Genomic DNA, 21,538 nt, shown 5'->3' with positions numbered 1-21,538 from the left:
ATATTCATTTGTATATATTGCATTCTGTATTCATGAATATTCATTTGTATATTACATTCTGTATTCATGAATATTCATGCGGATATTACATTCTGTATAATGAATATTCATTTTTAGATTACATTTTGTATAATGAATATTAGTTTATATGCATTCTGTAATGAATATTCATTTTTAATACATTATTTATAATTGATATTCATTTGTATATTGCATTCTGTATTCATGAATATTCATTTGTAACATACATTATGCATTCATAAATATTCATTTCTATATTACAATCTGTATAATGAATATTCATTTTAGATATATTCAGTAATGAATAATCATATTTAGATTACATTCTATATAATGAATACTCATTTTTTAAATTTTGTGATGGTTATTCATTTAAAAACATAATTACATATATATGTATGTATATTGCTATAGTTGCAAGTATTTCATGACGGTTACAAACTACCCAGAATAATTATGTAGTGTAATGTTAAACTTATACGCAGTGATGCAGTAATTTATGCTGGTGCCTGCATTTATATTTCTTACATTATGTATGTAAATATTGGTAATACTGAATTTGGCATTAAATCAGCATCAGTAGAATCAATGTAAATATAATTAAAACTTGTATAATTACAGTTAAGTAAAACCTGTTGCTTTCACAAGTCCCTGGATTACGCGAATATAAGGCAATTGCAAATATTTATGATCGCGAAATTATGCAATATAATAAGAGTTGTGGAAAGCATGGAGACATATTCGAATTAGTCAAATTGTGTACACACGGGCATGTTAGAAATTATAATGGGAAGGGAAGGGTGAAGATATTGAGGATGTGTTGATTACCTTTTTTAAACAATTTTATATCAATGATTATGGAGTGTACAGACTGTGCTGTACGCAAAATATCCCAACAATATAATTTTTTCCCAACGTGGTAAGGCAAACATCATGAAAACCTAGCAATGTGCATATATAGGGTCGAAAATATTTGTCCGTATCGAATAGCAGCTATCAGGGGATGTAATGTGATTGTAACCCCATCTAATGTCTATGTTCAACGTAGGCCTTTTATTACACCAAATCCATGGTCTTTTCTTTTGTATTTCATTCAAGAGTTTTTGTAGGGCTATAAATGTGAAGAGCTTTCAAAAGAGCTTTCGTAAAACAATTTATGTGTTGTATTTCGTCATTTTAATATTTATTTGTATCATTAAATCGCCATGTACGTGTATGGCACAACACTACATCAATACGTGTACAATTATTGCTTTATCGACGGCTCACAACCATTAGGCTCTGTTTACACATTAAATTAGTTTGACAAAAAACATGTGATGTGCCCAAATATGGTAGTGATATGCCCAAATATGGTAGTGATATGACATCATCATGATTGTTCATGGGCACATCGCATTTTTTGTCACATCAAGTTTGATAGTGTAGACAGAGGTTTACATTCATTTGTGTATTGAGTATTAGTAATTAATTTCGTTACAGATTATCATTTATTGATTATTGATTCTTATTGATCGTTCACAAATTCGTATGACTATTTATTTCATTGCTAAACAACGCTAAGGCCAATTTTGTTATGTTTCTGTCCAATACAATGATGGAAATTATTACAAACAGTGGCCAACATTAGATTTGCGTTTGTTTTTTTCTAATCGAGGACGCGAATTTTACACCTGTATGCATATCAGTCGTATATTGTATTTTATCATACGTTTAATGTCCAGCTTACTTTTAACAAGTCCCAGTTTTCGATAAACAGCGGTAGATAGAAGTAATGTTGGTAGTTGATACACTGTAGAGAGTACAAAATAAACTAAACTCGTCACGGTGTAGCATATATGGCATGCATTTGTAGGTTAAACCCTGTTTTACCCTGAAAATTATTGTTTGCATTGCATTATGAACTATACTCCTATGAATAATATAAAATTAAAAAAAATATTGAGGAAAGCCATTATAATTCAATATTTCGAACTTTATTTATTAATAATTTAATATAGCGCAAAATTTAGGACGTCTCTAAGCGCGCTGAACAATCAACAGAAAATGTTATAAAAGAGCTAAAGATTGATTTATGTATAATATATTTATGATAGCTTTGGGTTTAAATTCAGATTTATCTTCTTCACTGTAGATCTAAAATTAAATAATACATTCAGAGTCCAGAAATATTATTCGTCCGTCGTCTATCTGTTTCAAGCTTTGACAAAATTTCAATCCAGGCATACTCCTGTGGGACGACTGTCTTTATTTCTCTTTAAGTAAAATTGCATCATAAGTATAAAAGAAAAAAAAAACCCAACAAAATGTTATGAACGCATTAACACAGAAGTTTTCATATTGCAAATTATTTATCGTTAAACTTGCATTTGAATAGAGAATTTCACAATTTATAGCACTCGTGGTCGTTTCTATAAAACATATTGAAATAAAGTGCTCAGTTCTAGGAAAGGCGCGATAAAATCTTTAGTAGTATTATGTTTAAATATATTTTATCTGAAAAGATGCATTTGAATTTTAATGGTTTTAAAGTCGCGTTTTGAAATGTAAAAAAAGGTTATCAAATGTAGTGTCTACTGGGCATGTCGATTTGCAACGAGCTGATATCGTCCAGCTGCTCTGTTGTCGATTTTTTTTCTCGACAACCGAACACGTTGAAATTGCCAAACAAACTCGACGTATTCGAATATTACATCCATATGAAATCGATGGTTAAAGATGTATTGTCCTCCAAAATCACTTCCGTAGAAAAGAAAAAAAGCAAAACAAAATAATGTTTTCACTTCAAAGGAGACAAAATAAACGGAAATTCGACAAAAAACCCATTAGCTGACTATTTTTGGATTCTTTTTTTCAGGTAAGTATTTTTTTCCATCCATTTTTGTATCAAAGTAAATAAGTATATGTGACATTAAAGTAGCATATTCAACAAACAAATTAGTAAAAATTATTTATTTTCAGTTTGAAAATATATCTTTCATCGCAAAATCGAAAGCATCCTATTCGTCGTGGTCGGTGTCGCCCCTCCCTACACGTTTTACCCCATTATGCGCCACTGAAATTGCATTAAATTTTATTTTCATTCATTTTGAATTAATTTTTTTATTAGTATCATACGACCTGTATTTGTTTATTCCTAACTTTATATAAAATATGACTAGATCCTATTCGTATAAGATTCATGAATTGTTTAAGTATTATTATACAAACGAATAACAACGTGATTTTCCACAAAATATTCAAGAAAACGTGAGCATTGTTTTTGTTCGAATGTGCGGCCACTCCGAATCTTTTTATATTGAATTGTAAGTTGTTAGTTTGTTGAAGCTCTGTTTCGATTAGTTTCTCTGCGCAGATACCTTGCTGACACCACTGTAACAGAAAAATAAAATAATTATTTAATGTGAGTGAGAGAGTGATAACTGTTAGTAATAATTCTACTTTCGTGGCGACTACCTAGCTGTAATACATTCATCATTCACAACGTTAACTATACTTTACTACACACGCGAAAAATAAACAAGGTGAACCCGTGAACTCACCGTGAACCCGGAAATTACTTTGACCGCGTACAATTGAAATTGAGTTGAAAATCTACCGATGAAATCAGATATTTTGTTTTTAAACTCTTTATAATATCTTCCTAAGATAGAAATATGGAACAATACCCCTAATAGTGAAAACTAATGTTATCAAATTTACATTTCGCGGTACATCTGAGATAGATCAGGCAGAGATTTGTCCCTAAGTTTTTCCATTGTGCTCGCCTATGTCAGAATTAACCATAATTTATATATAGATACTAACTTTGTTCTCTCCGCATTTGGTACCATCTAGCGGCGGTCGCTTATCGGTCACACAGTCTTCATTAGCAGAAGATGTACAGTACAGCTCGCCACACATATCCTGCGATAGTAATGATTAAAACATAATAGAAATATTTCTTTTTCATATCACCCCTTATTAAGGGACACCTTCGAGACCCAGCAAAGTTTGCCATTGTAGGGTGTGCCTTGAATAGGGTTTGACTGTATAGTGATAGAGATATATTTTCCCTGGTACGTTTTACGGCAAAAGTCCATTTATCTAGAGATGGTACTGAGTATGTATGAGTAGCCATATACGTTTTATACAAGAAACCCACAAAGCATTGTGGTTAATATTTCAATTTCGAGTGCTGAAATATGGTAATTCGGCGAACAGAATTATGAAAAATACATTACAGTACTTACCTCTCGATCACAACTAAGCGACTTTTCCCGTCTTAGCATACTGCACTGATAGTCTGCCGTGTACGTCATCCCTGCTGAGTGGTCACGTGATAGCACCTCACCCCCAATACCGAGAGTATTCAAACAGTTTGTCCTGCGTCCTCTGTTTTTATGTGAAACAAATAAAATCAAATTTTATTGATGACAAATTGAACAAATTATGTTTTAAACTTTCTCTAGGGGTCTGCCCAGACCTCTTTCATCTAATTATTTCAAGCCAGACAAGGGAAACGAAATAGATTTTGACCAAAGGCGACAATTTGTTTCAGGTTACTTGATAAAACTCTTTAATATGTGCCCAAAAATGGTAGTGATGTGCCCAAATATGGTATCGGTATGGTATCATCGTGTCCATATATGTTCGCATCACATAAAGTTTGATAATGTAGACAAAGCTTAGCACTTACTTGATAAAACTCTTCAGGGCATCACTACTACACGTCGACCATTGCATCGATTTTGGTCCCCCTGCTGCAAACCCAGACATAATGTAAGTGTTGTCAGGACATAATGGATTACTGTACTGGTAGTCGTGGTATATACCAAGTCTATAACAGAAGTATTTTGTTTTGTTTACAATTTATAATAGGCTGATAGCTGATGGATAAAATAGATGGAGAACAATTCGAAATGGAATGACGTTATGAAGTATGCCTATATATAGAAGTGTGTGCCTTTATCAACTATATCGAGTAAATTAGAAAATGGAAGAGGGGGTAGGTAGCCTACTAATATAACTCTTTCCTTATTTTGTCAGACAAGCCTAAATTTATTTAAGGGTCCGTTTATACTTATAATTTACAGATTATGTTCGGTGCCCAGAGAACCCTTTTTTTCGCTGGAATTAGTTTTTATATACTACACCCTTACTACTAATACTATACTACGGGATGAAACGATAGAAATGTCACCGTATGGCCTATTAACTATTTATCCGACCACCGGACCAGTATCCAGGCTCAGTGTGAACGTGTTTCACGTAGCTCAAGCCTAAAGTTCTAAAATACAATTCCTAAACACAACGTGTTATATGCATTGACTGTTTGATTTATAGTGTAATTTTATGAAGTTTAGTAAAGCGAGGATTTAGAATGTAAAGCGGCTTAAATCTTAAATTAATGTTCCTGATTCAAATCAACGTAATTCCTTTCATGACAGTGTTGTAATTAATTGCTTTATGTTTTAAGATCTGCTGTAGATTTTACTATGTTTAAGTGTCACTGCTTCTTTTTGTTTTTGCATATTGTACAAGGTACTTAACCATCATGAAACCCGTAATATAAGCTAAGGCATGTTATGATGAAATGTGTGTCAATTCTTGTAGGCCTACGACCCAAAGGCATACTTACAGGTGCCCAATCTCATGTGCAATTGACATAGCTAGCCCCATTGGACTAACATCCTCTACTATTGCCATCTTCATATCGTCTGTACATGTCCCGCCGACAAAACCCTTTCCCGTCGCGTCGAAATTAGAAGTTATGTGCATATCCTTTCTGCAAAAAAACTTTATTTAGTAGGACCGCTGTGTATGGGGCTAATGAAATATAGCAGGGTACTCCTGTTCATAGGACATCCCTATTATGGGGACATTTTCTCATGAAACGATTGGAAATATATGTTTTATCATTGCGGCCAAGATTGATATATATAGAATGTCATGTAATTGCAAATGTTATCTGGCATGTTGGATTATGCCCGTATTAGAGGAGATAATTAAGATGAGTGAATTATTGCATAGGTGGATTTGAAGTAAGCATGCTCTGTCACAATAGTAAGATGACCAGATTAGAGGGATTAATGTGCTCAGATAAATGTTGAAATGGCATAGTTAAAGGATCAGAGTGAAATGAACTCATGGCCGAGAAACATGCACACAGGGCGATGGGGAATAGGTTAAGGGTTAACCATTTTACAATCGAAAGGGGGTTAATGTTTACTGCATCCTGTAAACAATGATTATACGGATGATGAAGACGTGATAGGAATGTATGTTACGTTACGAATATAACGGTTTTACGTTAAGCTTGGTACCCATTTTGGTGGTCGACGCGACACAATGATGAGGCGCAACGCGACAGTCGCAAAGGCGACAGAACGATACATCCTGATTAACCCAATGACAAGCGACAGTTCTGATAATCCATAAAGATTGGTTCCCACTTGTACGCAATGCAACGACGTAGGTGAGTAGACCAATCACCAGTGACAGTTCGGATGGCCCAACGTGATTGGTCAAATTGCTAATGCTTGGTTACCACTAGAGACGCAACACAAGGACGTAACGCAACGTAAGTTAGTTGACCAATCACAAGCGATGGATTATTTGAACTGTGTCGCTTGTCATTTGTCAACACGCTTGCGTTGCGTTTACGTCGTTGCGTTACGTCGTAATGGGAACCAAGTAAAGCGATTATGTTGCGTCCTAGTGGGAACCAAACTTTCCTTGTGACTTGCGTTGCGCTTCCGTCCTTTTATTGTATCCAGAATAAAAACAATGATAGTATTTCTCCAGATTTAACCATTATTATTCTGTTTGTTTTACATGACTATGCTTTACGTGATATCTAACAAATCAATTTAAAAATCTAATTTATAAAAGGCACTTCATCTTTGCACTTGTTTACTCACCTCGTAATTAATACTGCTACATCAAAGCTAATGTCAACATATCGACTCGGATCTCTTTCCAACCACCGTCTAAAGTCCATTAAAATGCTGTTTGCATCGTCCATGTCATCTATCAATTGCTTTAAACCCAAAGTGATATTTGTTTAAATGTTAAAAATGTTACTGTAATCTCATATAGATGTATTGTCCCCTGCCTTTTTTATGTCACATAATAGTTATCCACTTTGAACAAAAATTGAATCGAAAAAAAATGTATTTACCTGAAAAAATGTAATTTAAAGCAAAAAATAGACAAATTGGCTGCCAGCAAATGGGTTTTTGGTTGAATTTATTATTTTTTTCTATGAAAGTAATTAACTTTATTAAAACTACAAAATGGCCTAAAGTCCGATTTTATTAAAATTCATTTTTCATGATTTTGGAGGACAATACCTCTTTAAGTAGACCTAATCGCAAAATCGAAAGCATCCAATTGGTCGTTTTCTTTTTACGGAAGGGATTAACTTTATTAACACTCCACACAATAACCTATTAAAAGTCTGATTTAATTAATATTCATCTACATCTTTAAAATAATGATACCGTACTTATCGAAGTCTTTCCTACGTTCAAATAAAATAATACTCACGTGAGGCTGGTTTAATATTTCTATCCCGGTCAACATAATACCAACATTCACACCGAGTGAGGGGGAATCCCAAAGTTTCGCCACCTTGAAAATAATATTATATAATGTTTTAACGGAACAACGGTGTTCGGATTTAAGCTTGTTCCCACTAGCGACGCAACGTAACGCAACCTACGAAACGTAAGAAAATGCCCTTCCAATCACTGCGTTTGCCCCCGCCTGCGTGAAATCAAACCTTCGATGTTTGCTGCACTATTTTGCATCGTCGGTTCCCACTTGTGATTACGCAATACAGCACTTTGCGTCGATACGTCGCTGCGTTACGTTGCGTTGCGTTCTAGTGGGAACATAACGAAACATGCTTGCTATCAAACTCAAGTTAATTTTAATGTTATTATGCTGTCGGATGTTCGGCAACATTATTCACGACATCGCGTTAAACGGTGTCAATCAAAGACTTACCAAAATTTGGAAAAGCTCTCGAAAAAATCCGTAAAAGCAGAGGCTGATATGAACTACTTTAACAATTGCAAAACGTTCGGCGTGTTTCCAAAATGTATAATATTATATAAACTTATATTTGTTTTTATTGTACATTTTTCCCTGCATTTTCTAGTTTTCTCCAAACATGTAAAATAGGATAATAGGCATACATCATGCCTCTTTAAAATCGTTTGAATTTACCGGCGTATTGCAACCGAGATACATATTTTAATAATTACAATAAACTTTTGATTAAATATAATAAGGCTATATAATAGTATGTCTATATTATTTTTACACCGTTAACGTTATTTTTTATCGTTTGGACGACCGAGACGCATTGTGGTGATGGAGTAATTATGTACATTTTAAATAATACGCCTTATTTACCACTTTCAGCATTTCCATGACGTAGTTTTCCGTATCGTCCCCATGGTAACTATATGTCAGGTGATCTATAACTACAAACAGTTCAATATATTTGTCATGTTTTAATGCAATTCGTGAGTTGACTCCCTGAAAAACAAATATGAAATTTATGTTGAAAGTGCTTAATACTAATAGTGAGAAAGATCGACAATATATGCCTTAATTCAAATATTATTAAGTCTTATCTTGTTTCTTCAAAAGTTATTGGACTGGCCCCGAATTATCTCTTCCCGCCCACTCCCCTCCAATCTAATCAATATATTTACAATTGATTTTAATTATAGGCCTATTATAATATCATTTAATATTTTAATTTTTATGTTACTTTGGGGATGTTTACTGTCGAGTATCATTGCTCTTGATTGTGGTGTGTAGGCCTAATACAGTGAGAGCCTTCATTTAAAGCAATAAGATACGTTCTTAGCTAGCATAGCCTATTTTAGTGTTTGGAGATCCCATTAGCCTCAACTGCACATACCCTTCTTACTTGTTTTCACCCTCCCGTTTCCTCCCCTACCTTTGCTTTCATTCCCCTTTCTGTATTTGGTATTTGGGATAGGTTGAATAAAAAGGACGTGCCGTTGTTGATTGATATTGATACGTGATGTTTTTGGTTATTATAGGGCCTAAATCAATAAATTCGCACCATTCCATCATTGAGGTATACCTCCGTACATATTATATCGTACACACAGAGAAGAGATAGGCCTAATAATCAAACTTATCTTCATATCTACGACAGAATAATACATTACACAGTATAGATGTATGGTATAAGGATAGCTCTGGGCTATGAACATGCATAAAACGCATATTGTCCATTTGTACAGTAGATATCCGGTTGACTATAATAGCATATATAATGTAGGTTATATCAGTATTATGTAAATCGTAATCATAATTACCTGATCCTGTGATACCGCGCCCACTCGGTCATAGATGACATAGATAAGCACCAGATTTAACCAATACATAGGCGCACCAGACACGTTCAGTTTTAGGCCTTAAAATGTAGGCCGGGAAATCCGAATATTACCGTAGGCCTACCAGTTGAAATGGATGCACACCAAACGTGTTTTTACGGGAAATAACAATAGTGCTTTAAGTACCAGTAGGCTATCAAACACATCGATGTACATGTTCAATAAACCCTATTGATCAATCAACAATACCGTTCAGGTTCAATGAGTTTCCGTGGTTTTTTTTTTATTATTATTCTCCAACCAAAATAAAACGGTAGGCCTAATTCTAAAATAACGCTTATTATGCCTAATAATTAAAAATAATATTTAATTTGTTTGCATGTTTCCGTGTATTACACATCCACACAAACTTAGAAATTACTCTAAAACTGTAAAATATAACTGGGGTGGGCCGGAATAAATACCATACTCGATTATTATATAAATCATAGTATTTTTATTCTCGTTTCAATGTTCTTGTTTCCCCCAAAAAAACATGAAAATAAAGATCGTTAAATTGAACACAAAAAAAACCCCATTGACAGACTATTTTTATTCCATTTTTGTCCCTATCAATTTTTTAGTAAATAATAATATAACTATTATGTGGCATATTCAACAACAGAAATTGTAAGTTGTTTATAACTGTTAACCAGACTACATTTTTCTCACAAATTAGATTTCTCTGTCACTGACAGGTCATTACTTCTAATCATTATTGTATTACTATAATTAATGTTTATATACATCGATTCTGTATTCATTTCACTTCGAGCATTTAGTTCCTAGAAATTGGACGCTCATGTTTCAATATTTCACCCTTTCATTTTCTTATTTACGATTTCATCAAATATAATTTTCCAATATTACTTCACTCGTCATCAATTAATGTTAGATTGTCATTGTTTAATGTTAGCCATGCATATATTTTTGGATTTGTTAATATCGTTATGAGGTTTTAAAGTGTGTTTGCAGACACGTTTGACATTATGAAAAGGTGAATGAATATTGTTTAGACTTGCTTCAAGTCAGTATAGTTATTGTCTTTTTTATGTTAGTATTCCAATCGGCCTTTCAATCAAAGTTTGTGTATTTTTAGCTCAAGTATTATACGTATGAAACGCTACGTGTGCCAAAATATGTTTACCAATATTATATTAAGTCGAAATGCCGTCTAAGACTTATAGACTATTATACTGTTCTGATTCATTCATATAATACTTTTGCGTATTTAGTACGTTTAAATTACGTCGCCCGTGCCATATCTCGACGATGCATGTATCAATTTCCTTTCTCTTCTCTGTAGGACTAAATGTTGCATGCTATCTTGACAATGTTTTATTATCTGATTTCTCCATAAACCACTTTCCAGTAAAGTCGCTGACGTTTGTACACGTTAGGACGGCGTCGTTTGATACCTTGATTAATAAAGATAAACAAATTAATAGATGTTATAATTTGGTTAAAGAAATTGTACACAGGATACGGCATACTTGTAATGAAAATTTGCGAACTGTCTGGTGTGTGACGAGGATGATAAACTATTAGTAATTGGTGAGCCCGTAAACTCGACAAAAGTAAAGTTGGATGGGCCTAGATCAGTTTAAAATAATAGGTCCATATTAGGCTTATGAACGATTTTCATACTGCAAAAATATTAGCAGCTGCGCTACTCCCATTTATGTGAACAGTGTAGACAGAGAGTGGGTGGGTTTGTAGAGTCGGGAGACTTCAGACCCGTCCCAGCAAATAACGATGCCCAAACCAAACATTTCCCCGTAGTTGGCATGGTGTTGGATGTCAGCACATCGAAGTTGGTCGTGGAATCGTTACATTACAGATACTCGTTGGTGAGCAATGGAATGGTCATAAGCTTAGCTTAATACCTACCTTTTTTAAAGGTGTATATAACGGATGGTGGTGTTCAAAGTACGGGTTATTGTCGGCCCTATTGTATGAGCAAATGAATACCCAACGTCTTCTGTCACTTCTGTTTTGATCGCTCCGATGTAGAACGTTGCAGTGAAAGAATATGGCATCACCTGGATCAAGAGATGCGTACTCTAGTGGGAGGTGCTTCTTAACTTCTTCTAAACGCACTGGATCAGCCATCACTTGGTCAGCCACGTTTACGTGATCTATACGACCGAGTTTGTGAGAACCCTTGATAACCTTAAAAACAAAATAGTAGGGCTATCTTATCTACAATGTAGAGGTTATATACGCGCGTTCAAATGCTGATAATATAGAACGCTGTGTACGCGTGCGTTGAAATGTTGATAGATCGCTTTGTACGCGTGCGTTGGAATGTTGATATATCGCTCTGTACGCGCGCGTTCAAATGCTGATAGGACCTTTTGTATGCGCGTGTTAAAATGCTGGAAATACTACAATAGAACGCTTTTCGCACGCATCTCTATTGTCAATGGGCGAACGTTTAAATCGCAGTGCATTTTACAGATTAAATAAGACTTCTGAATCTTCACGTAAAATCACCTCAAAGAATGCAATGTTCAATCGAACCTAATATCTTGGTAGTAATGTAATATTATGGAATTATATTTCTTAATCCAAATTGATTTTTACCTGTAGGCATCCATTTTCACTGTCACATTTGTCAATTGCGATCATTACAGAACCCATGTTAGGATACAGACATCCGTTATTGTACCAATATCTGATGAAAACAAGGTTTTCAAGTGTTAAAACCATGAGGATAAAACTAAAAAGGGGGAATAGACAAGAAATAATGCTACAAGATGAAATAATTTACCCGTAGTCCTGATGCCAAACGAATTGTCCACCGGTCTTTGCCTCTTTCATCATCAGCTTGGAGTGATAGTGGTAAACTTCACCGCCTAACAACTGCAAGGAGAAATCAATTGAAAGAAAATCAGTAAAAAGTTGACGAAATAAATTGTTGTGGTTTAGTCCATGCCAAATTTCTTAAATGACACACTGTATTTTGAGTTTCTTTCCGTGGTAATATTACAAACAGTATTTTATCGGATATAAAATATGACGTCGATGGAAAAACTAGAAACTAGGTATTGTTTTTAGGATTTCAAGTTTGTATCCGTTTTTACGTTTGTGTGCTATGAAAAGGTTGTGTATTTTCAGATCTAGAAAATTAGAAGAAATTATAGCCTAGTCCTATTACGCTTGTTCTAAGCCAAGGGTCACATTCGTACAAACCTTTTCCATCGTCCCTGCAACTTTCTCGCACTTTCCCACCATTCCCGTGACGTCATCGCCAGGATGATTCCACAATGCCATTTTGCTTTTCAATCCCGCGCCATCGTCAAGATCGTACGCATGCTCTCTTACACCACCTTTGGCTCCGATTGCTGTTTGTATTTTAATTAATTCTTCTTGACTAAACACGGATCTAAGATTACAATATAATAAATAGTTAACTTAATGCTATGCTAAGCAAAATATTATGTATAAAGTTGAAATATATAGTATCAAGGTACGTTCACACCGCACTGCTGACGACGACCAGAGAAAATGTCAGCCTATGATACGTTTTCGATCACACATATCAACAGAATTTGGCGCGTTTTATTCTTAAAGTTTGGTTCCCAATAGGGCTAGGCAAGGTCGTACGCAACTATTTTGACAAATCGCTATGGATTATTCTATTCTAACTTTTCATTTGTCAATACTCGCTTGCGTTGCGCTTGCGTTGCGTTAAAGTGGGAACCAAGCCTATGCTAACGTATTTTCACGATTCTTTATCCGGCCAGGCCACCACAAGTCTTCCTTCTTTCACAACCTCAATAATTATTTACATATTTTACCAATACATATAGAAATAGCTATCGCAACTTACTTAATGATGACATATCCATCAACTTCAAAAGTTGATTTCATCTCTTCGGTCACGGAAAAATTCTTCGAAAAAGTGAATTCTGAATTAGTTGTAAAAGTACAAAATAAAATAATTGCCGTTTGAGGACTTGGGTTGAATTGCACATTATCGTTAGGCCTATTTAAATCCTTATCATTCAGTTGTCCAAGCGGATTTAACTATAGGATTACCCAACTATAGACAAGCAAATGGTGTTATTCAATGTGGTCACAAGGAAGTCTGTAGAGGAATATAGGAAACGCGGATTTGGGAAATGAATCTGGCAGGCATTGGACCTGAAAAGGTATCATAACAGGGCCTATAAAAGAGACAGAAGCTCGGAAAGACTTGTTAAAGCAGACACATACTAACCTGACATTTTGTTGGCTACCTTCACTTGAAAGATTAACCTTTGCGTCCCATTATCAGTTCCTCCCCTTGGTAAATACCGTTAACCCGAGGGTTCATTTTATGTATGGCTCTCGAACGATCACGTAACATGGGGCCTATTAGACAACATAGATAAATTATATTACGATAATAAAAAAAATGGCTAGGGCGAAATACCTATAAACGTAAGCGGGAATAAGAACAAAACATAAATTGAACTATTCGTATTGTGTACTCAGACGCACTGGCTTTATTTCCATCAATAATTTGAGACAAATCATTGGAATAAGTAGGCCTACACAATATAACAAAACGGAATACCGCGAGTGGTTATATGGGCTTTTTCCATCGGAGGTATGCAGTCTTAGTTTGGTCTGGCAGTGGTCATCCAACCACTTCCCCAGGAAAGAAAATCATCGCTTCCAAAGTTATTTCGATAGCATTCATTTTTCACAACGTGCGCTTGCCTCACTGTTCCATATGTCCAAGTTTCCAGTAGTAGTTTAAGTTAAGCCTGCGTGACCCAAGAGCGTGTCCGAATTTCAGTTGGTCAACCTGTACGGCATCAAATCTTCACTCAGCGATGCTTTGATTGGTCCAATCCTATGAATGATTAGCATACGGTAACACCTTTGTTTTCATTTAACGACGGTATACTATATTTAATGTTGTTCGTATACCTACAAATCAGATTGTATGTAATTACTGGAATTTAATAGTCTCTTATCATACATATAGGCTACATGAAAGCAAGCGTAAATAATCGGTTAGGCTTATATTCGCTCAATATCTATACGGTATAGAAAATAATTTGACATTAAGCATGTATTAAGGCAAATATTGATTAAAGTGACGGCTACAATTACTGAATTCGCCCAGTGATTTATGTCTAGGGGCTTTATGAAACTAATAATTGCCATCTCAGACATAAATTAGATTTGCAGAATAGTTTCATAATTAAAGCGTATAGAGGGCGCCGTTTGATTAAAGATTGATGACTTTAGTAACCATTAAATAATATTAAGCGGTTTATGCTCTAGCTTTACAGAGAAGATAATTTATACGATATAAGGTAAAAAAATTCTTATTAATATTTCATTATGGTGGCGCCGTATAGAGATATTAGTTTCTGTTTTGTTTCAGGTTGTATATTATGGTTTTAGATAGGAGATTAAGAAGCGGTGATTTTTCATCGTTAAGTCCGTTGCGGTTGATCACTCGTGTTAAAACGTGATCTATTTCAGATCATTGCAAGAAAACTTGTCAAAGAAAGACTGTGATTTTGTGTTTATCTTCGGCTATTGAAGACTCTATTTTAGCTTACATCATTGACTTTTGTCTGACATCTAAAAGGACAAAATAACATCAGTTTTGTGTAGGCCTATTGAGCGACGGCGATTGAAACAGACCGCGTGTGAGTGCTCAAACTTTCTTCCAATTCGGTGGTTTAGCGGGTTATTCGTTTGAGCAACCGGTGCTGAATTAAAGCCTGGACTATTGTTGGTAGTGTAGCCTATATTATCTCATTTCCAGTATAGTAAGATCAGCCAAAATGAATCGAAATAGAAGCAAATCATTGAAGGAACCTTCCAAAAGATCAAAGCCACCGTAAGTATTTATGATTTTTATGCATGATGATTGCAAACTGATTTTAAACCAATTTACAACGTCTTACAGTTAGGCTAAATAGGACATATAATGGCTAGTTAAAAACGGGTCGAATGCTTGCGTGAGGAAAAGGGATGAGAGCTTGGGGAGGGACAGGAGAGACAGGAGAGATATTAAACGTTAGTTTAATATCTATTTGTAAACCTATTCCTATAATGTTTATTTCATCCAACACTCCAAGAGCAAAGGAAGAACTCTCCCTTTTGCATTGTGAAAAATGTATTAATTAAAAAATTTCTAATTATATGCCTCACATTTATATCATCCCATCCCGCTTGCGATACACAGGAAAACAAACTCGTTTTAATGATACGACCAGAGCCAAAAAATTGGAATACACAGTAACAAAATTTGTTGACCAGTGTTGTGACCTACTAATTTTATTTTATTGTAGAGTTATAGGCCTGTACAGTAGAGTTAGTGATACTTGTATCTCTTTTAATTTAGGAGGGGAGGAGGAGGAGGGTGCCCACTGGAGAAACTTTAACAACATCTATCAATGTTCTCCCCATATAATATATACTCCTGTATAATTATATACAAATGCATTTTTTCTTTTTGTTTATGGGTCATGCGTGACAAGATCTCTTCTTGCAAGATCCACTATTAATGGAATTATTGTATTGTGTCATTATATATTACCATTTTTTTTATTGTATTGTTTACCATTGATAAATTAATAAATGAATTTTTATTATTAAATATTATTATATACAAATAAGCTTAATAAAACCTTACTGTAATTTTAACATACTATACTGGCTCTACATGTGATCATATGTGACACTCTTTGTCTATGATAACTGTAAAAATGATGACATGTGTGGAGATACAGTACAGAGAATTGGATGCCTGGCGATGACCGCAAATATATATCTTATTCGCTGTTGGCTTTATGTAACAAATGTCTTTGCTGTATTAGATTTCATTTTATTTACGTAGTTGTCAAAATGATTTTGAATTTTGATGACAGCATCTGTCCAATTTTGTAAATGTCGCAGATTTATATTTCAACGTATTTGTAGTTTATTGACACTGTTTGTTATTCAGCTCAGCATCTTTCTGTATGCTCAGCATCTTTCTGTATGCTCAGCATCTTTCTGTATGCATATTATGAAATGTAAACAAATTGTTTAAATATTATTATTGCTTTGATAATTTAGCATTAACCATAAAGCTAGGTAATATGATCATATTTTTGCATTTAATGAATATTGATAAGTTACAGTAGTAAATGTGTGATCTTATTTTTGCGTATAACGAATAATAATAATGAGCAATGTTTTTTCCATTTTTTTGCATTAACGAATAATTAATAATAATAATAATAATAATATTTTGACATAATAATGATCTAGTTTGAAATTCTGGTATTGAGATAAAAATATAAATTCTTGTTTTTATAATGACTGCATTATATCCCATGCTTAAGTATAATCCCATCAACTAGAAGGCTAAATATGGACTTTGGTTAATCCCATTTAATGCAATCCAAATATAATCCCACACCAAGGTTCACCAAATTCCTATACTCCCTATAATTAAATTTGTCATATGCTGTATTTCAAATAAGTATAAAACAGATTTTTAAAATTGTAGCCTCTAAATAATATCCAGATGATTTTGAATTGGAAGGTCCCTATCTGGGATGGTTTATTCAGGGAGGTATACCTCCCTGGCTTATTCTTGGAATTTGTTTTTAAGCTTATGGGATGGTAGGCGTGGATATGAGGACCAAATGTAAAACTTGTTTATAGCTCTGTCTACAATATCAAACTTTATGTGACAAAAACATGTGATTTCATATCACTACCATATTTAAGCATATCACCACCATATTTTGGCACTTTTTTTGTTAAACTAGTTTGATAGTGAAACAGAGCTTTATACTGTAAATGCATAGTGTATATAAATGTACATTGCATATAGAACTAACCAAACAAAGTGTCCTCTTAATAGTAAAGTCCATTTTTTGGAGAGGACAGTGCCAGGTGGAAACATGTCAAATCAGTAAATACCCGGAATATATTTATAACAACTATCCAACCATTCCTGATATGTGCATTGGCCACAAATCCTTTTAAAAAATCCTTTAATTGAATAGGAGTTTGCATCAAAGGTAAAACTGAAATATTAATTAAGAAACAATTAAAACCAATTATTTTGTACATTGTTAATATATATATAATGACATTATTATACCAGTACAAACTGTAGTATTTTATTTTTTTTTTATAATGTATTCTTTAAAAATATGTTTAAATTTTTGTTTATTGTCATCTAAGCCTACAAACAAAATGTTAGTGTTTTGAAGAATATTAATTTAATAATAATAATTTCATATATATTGTTCACCAAACCTTAACTACACTTGAGATCCATTAACGACTATAATCCAATCATTATATTGTTGTTATTCGGCATCTATCGGGCGTTTTGTAATTACAGTCGAAGTGCAGTATTGCTACAAGACTGACCTGGATTAGGCAACACTGCTTCTCAAGGGATATGTGCATCGAATATTCATCTCATGTTTAGTGTGACAATCTTCCCTTAGCTATGAACTCTTGCAGAATATATTATAATGTTGTCTGATGGTTTCTCAATGGACACTGACTGCTAACTTTAAATGTGCCATTTTATTTTAAGTATTTCCAGGGGTGGATCCAAGGAAGACTGCACTAAGGATACGGGTAGGGTTCTTTTGACAGCTAAAAACTACTTTTTGACAGGACGACAGAACAAAGTGGGTGGAGCTTAGCATGAAATTCCGTCCGCCTTAACTTTTTGAGGACTATAAAGTTGCCATTTTCCCGTTTATGGAGAACAACTAGAAATAATTTACATATAACCTTAAATATACAGTTCAAGTTACACACACAGTTACACACAAATTTCAAACTCTAAATAATATTTGAACTTCTATTTAATTGTTTAATGAAATAAAATTTTTATTGAGTTAAAATGGGTGTGTTATAAGTGGTGTTTGAGTGCGAGGCCCTGTATAACCAGAGCCAAGCGATTCAGAAGGGCCCCATGCCGCGAGATGGCGGAGAGAGGAGAGAGATACTGTCGGTCATCATCGTCATCTTCGCGCAAGTGTGCGTAACTAATAAAACGGCTATGTTGACTGTATATGATTTTACGCTCTAGTGAACACAAGATATTTGTTGTCCTCCCCTAACTGTTGTGTTTTGTAAAGTCCCTATTCCCTACTAAGACGACACCTTGAAGTCCCAATAGAGCGTTTTCTAATAATGGGGATGTCCCTGAATAACGGTTGGCATAGAGTTAAAATATAGTTTGCCTCTTGTCTTTTACACGGATATGTCACCTTATCAGGGTGTTGGGTGTAGTATCTCCCCAAGTACCACAGTGTGGGCTACAATTTTCCCAGCTGTGAATGTTGTTCAATTTTTATATTACAGTACACATTTATTGATATATTTCACAAATTACTTTACCTACAAAACTTCAGGTTAGAAAGGAAGGAAAGAGTCAATACTTAAGGTATACTATATAATAATTAATATTAATTTAAATATTGATTATTGAATTTTCATAAATTTATGCTCGTGTTTGCTATTTACGTATCTAGGTCAAAGAAAACCTATTTTTGGTTTACTCAAAGTCATTGTTATGATCTGTCTGCACTATCAAACTTTATGTGACAAAAAAATGTGATGTTCCCATATATGGTAACGACGATGTCATATCAGTACCATATTTGGGCATATCACTACCATATTTGGGCACATCACACTATTTTTGTCAAACTAGTTTGATAGTGTAAACAGAGTTTTACTGTTGTCTTTTAAAAAAGAAACATACAGCACTTTCGCAATTTAACTGAAAATGTTTAATTAATTAGAAGTTAACACTTACATCATATTTCTGGTTTAGTATTTCTCTTTTTTAGAACACAATTGTTTCATTTCAGAATTACATAACATTATTCATACAAAATATATATTTTAAAAACATTTATAAATAGGCCTCAAATTGTTCTGGCTAAATTTCATAATAAAAAAGGTGATGGTTATAATAATAAAATTAATATATATTTATATGGTTGTTTTATTCGGACCCCAATGGAAACTAATTTTGTCTTTTTTTTTTAGGATTAATAATAGGTTGTCCTGAATCTATTCATCTTCATATATTTCTCCTTTGTTTTTTTCTGATGTTTTATTATTTGACTGTTTATGTATCGACCTCTTTTTATAAAAATGTATGATGTATGGATTTGAAATAAAAACAAACTAACAATTGTCTGGAAATTAAATAAAAATTATGCTGAGAATTGTAGTTCTTTACACTAAGCTTACTGCTCTAATCTGACAATTTGAAAGTTACGGCTTAATGATGACATCCAGTGGCGAGACCGGTGGGTCTCTGGGAGGGGAACAAAGGGCCTACAATTTGTGGATAATAATAATAATTTATATAGCGGAATATCCACTGAAACTACTCAAGTCATTAGATCTTCATGAAAAAAAAAACATTTGAAAGTTCCTCATTTGTAGGTCAAAATTATAAAAATAATTTTTTTATTAATACTGAAATGTTGTCATCGTGTATCATATTATATGCTTATATTAGATTATATTACAAGTGTCTGTTTCAATACTCTCTTGTCATTTCATGTTCCTAATAAATACCCAGTTGTCTGATATAATGTCTTTTTAACCTCCTATATACCCGTGTCTATTTGTTTGAGCATTAATTTCCTTCTAGAAGATTTATTATAGAATTTTTTTTTTTAAACGTACCTTTTAACGTTATTTATTGCAACGTAGTTGATGAACCAAATGCGTTGTTTTAGTACTTCGAATATGAGTAAAAAAAGTACAACATAAACCAATTTTGATTGAGATTCATGGAATTTGAGATAAAACACTTAAATAGGCTAATGCAGCATTTAAAAAGAATTTTTATATTATGCCATATATATGCATGCAATTAATATTCCAAGTATGGTATTTGCATAGACATAGAATTAAGTATGTTTTAGCTAGTTTAGAGTATAATTACCTAATACATTTGGACTGCACTAATAATACTGTATTATCCTCTGGTATAATCCCACCCGCCTAGAACACGAAATTGGTACGACTTTGGTGAGTGGGACTATACTCTGGAAAAGCCTGGTTCAGGAAAAAAAATTCTTGTAAAAACTCATCTTAACTAGCTAGAGAGAGGCCTACATCCAGACCAAAAGTCAATACTGGGACTATACCCACGGGGATATGCCTGTTTGTGAAATCAGACATAAAGTAGGCGGTTGGATTAGACACGAAGTGGGATTATACCCGAGGATATACGGTAATTGTTTATTCGTTTATTCAATAACACCTTCTCCACATTTTCATATTGTCAATGAGTGAAAATGTGGTATGTGTGGAAGGAAGCCTAAATAAATAATAATGGAAATAAGCTAATAAGCTTTTTGGGCTATCCTGGAAAATCTTTTATAAATGTTTTATTTGTAATGTCCGTAATTTATGTTATCACTTGTATATGGATTTTTTATGATGATTTTCCTAATAAATTCAAATCAAATCAAAAGTTGTTAGCAAACTTTACACCTCTACACCAAAAATAAGTAAATAACAGTAAAAAGAGAAGGTATTTACAAAAAGGTCTGAAACCATAAGAGTAATTGAAATGACACTTTACATATTTATACAAATCATTGTTGTACATTCACATTATTATATTATTCTATTTCAAGGTTTATTTGATTTGTAACATTCTAAACACATTGACTACTTGAAAACTTCCATTACAATTCTGATAACTTTGATAAACTCTTTTTCCCACCCACCCCAAAGCTCAGCATCATCAACTCCCAACACTCTAGGATTTTTCAAATGTAGGCCTACAGTAGTATATAAAACCTTCACAATGCAATTCCTATCATGTTGATACCCCATTCGCGTGGACGCATGCAGAAAGAAAAATGTATAATGAACAACTCTACACGTTATACTCATCTCTCTCGCCCTTATAAATGATAGTGTTACAACAAATTTAAGATATAGTATTTTACTGACCATAAAGAGAACACACAAGGAATTAATTCTTACGTTTCAATTTACCATTGTAAATTTGAGCCTGCCACAGATACAAACTGGATATAATGATTGAATATTATTGCAAAAAGTAATTAATTACGCACAAGAATACAAATGATGCAGAC

General features: G+C 33.8%; 3 protein-coding genes and 1 long non-coding RNA gene across 6 annotated transcripts in view; 2 read left to right on the top strand and 2 right to left on the bottom strand.

Annotated features, from left to right (window-relative positions):
- Window positions 1-237: 237 nt before the first annotated feature.
- LOC144837835 (uncharacterized) lies at window positions 238-1,250 on the top strand. The gene is made up of 2 exons (XR_013611553.1): window positions 238-937; window positions 983-1,250. It is a non-coding gene; the product is annotated as an uncharacterized LOC144837835 (long non-coding RNA).
- A 1,575-nt stretch (window positions 1,251-2,825) lies between these two features.
- LOC144838525 (A disintegrin and metalloproteinase with thrombospondin motifs 19-like) lies at window positions 2,826-9,653 on the bottom strand. Of its 2 annotated transcripts, XM_078693928.1 has the most exons (9): window positions 9,369-9,650; window positions 8,425-8,550; window positions 7,552-7,635; window positions 6,924-7,042; window positions 5,642-5,788; window positions 4,700-4,840; window positions 4,254-4,395; window positions 3,829-3,927; window positions 2,828-3,393 (listed from the first exon to the last, which is right to left on the bottom strand). In XM_078693928.1, exons 1-9 carry the CDS (start codon window positions 9,435-9,437, stop codon window positions 3,133-3,135), a joined length of 1,188 nt encoding a protein of 395 aa, XP_078550054.1. In that variant the 5' UTR covers window positions 9,438-9,650; the 3' UTR covers window positions 2,828-3,132. The 2 variants fall into 2 exon arrangements, with proteins under 2 accessions (XP_078550055.1, XP_078550054.1); XM_078693929.1 differs by lacking the exon at window positions 7,552-7,635 and having other exon boundaries at window positions 2,826-3,393; window positions 9,369-9,653.
- Window positions 9,654-10,365: 712 nt separating this feature from the next.
- Window positions 10,366-13,301, bottom strand: LOC144838131 (L-proline trans-4-hydroxylase-like). Its single transcript, XM_078693491.1, has 6 exons — window positions 13,261-13,301; window positions 12,621-12,813; window positions 12,199-12,290; window positions 12,012-12,102; window positions 11,316-11,597; window positions 10,366-10,843 (listed from the first exon to the last, which is right to left on the bottom strand). The coding sequence occupies exons 1-6, from the start codon at window positions 13,299-13,301 to the stop codon at window positions 10,748-10,750; spliced, it is 795 nt and encodes a 264-aa protein (XP_078549617.1). The 3' UTR covers window positions 10,366-10,747.
- A 1,516-nt stretch (window positions 13,302-14,817) lies between these two features.
- LOC144837365 (uncharacterized) overlaps window positions 14,818-21,538 on the top strand; it is a 28,059-nt gene continuing 21,338 nt past the window's right edge. For both annotated transcript variants that reach the window (XR_013611467.1, XM_078692433.1), the window contains exon 1: window positions 14,818-15,276. Coding sequence is in view for 1 of the 2 variants with exons in the window: in XM_078692433.1 (XP_078548559.1) it covers window positions 15,221-15,276 (56 nt within the window). In the remaining variant the exon portion in view is untranslated. The remainder of the gene's footprint in view (window positions 15,277-21,538) is intronic.

The sequence above is a fragment of the Antedon bifida genome, chromosome 3 (genome assembly GCF_963402885.1).
Source record: "Antedon bifida chromosome 3, ecAntBifi1.1, whole genome shotgun sequence".
Lineage (NCBI taxonomy): Eukaryota > Metazoa > Echinodermata > Crinoidea > Comatulida > Antedonidae > Antedon > Antedon bifida.
Note: the sequence above shows the minus strand (reverse complement) of the source record. Positions and strands in the feature narration are given on the sequence as shown.

Bases quoted from the DNA above. Each gene is read 5' to 3' on its own strand.
- LOC144838525 (XM_078693928.1), bottom strand. From the start codon at position 9,437: ATGTATTGGTTAAATCTGGTGCTTATCTATGTCATCTATGACCGAGTG. The intron at 7,043-7,551 runs GTGAGTATTATT...TTGGGTTTAAAG, and splicing joins AAATATTAAACCAGCCTCAC to CAATTGATAGATGACATGGA. The intron at 4,396-4,699 runs GTAAGTGCTAAG...ACATAAAAACAG, and splicing joins GCCCTGAAGAGTTTTATCAA to AGGACGCAGGACAAACTGTT.
- LOC144838131 (XM_078693491.1), bottom strand. From the start codon at position 13,301: ATGAAATCAACTTTTGAAGTTGATGGATATGTCATCATTAA. The intron at 12,814-13,260 runs GTAAGTTGCGAT...TTGTAATCTTAG, and splicing joins GATGGATATGTCATCATTAA to ATCCGTGTTTAGTCAAGAAG. The intron at 12,103-12,198 runs GTAAATTATTTC...TGTTTTCATCAG, and splicing joins GTTTGGCATCAGGACTACGG to ATATTGGTACAATAACGGAT.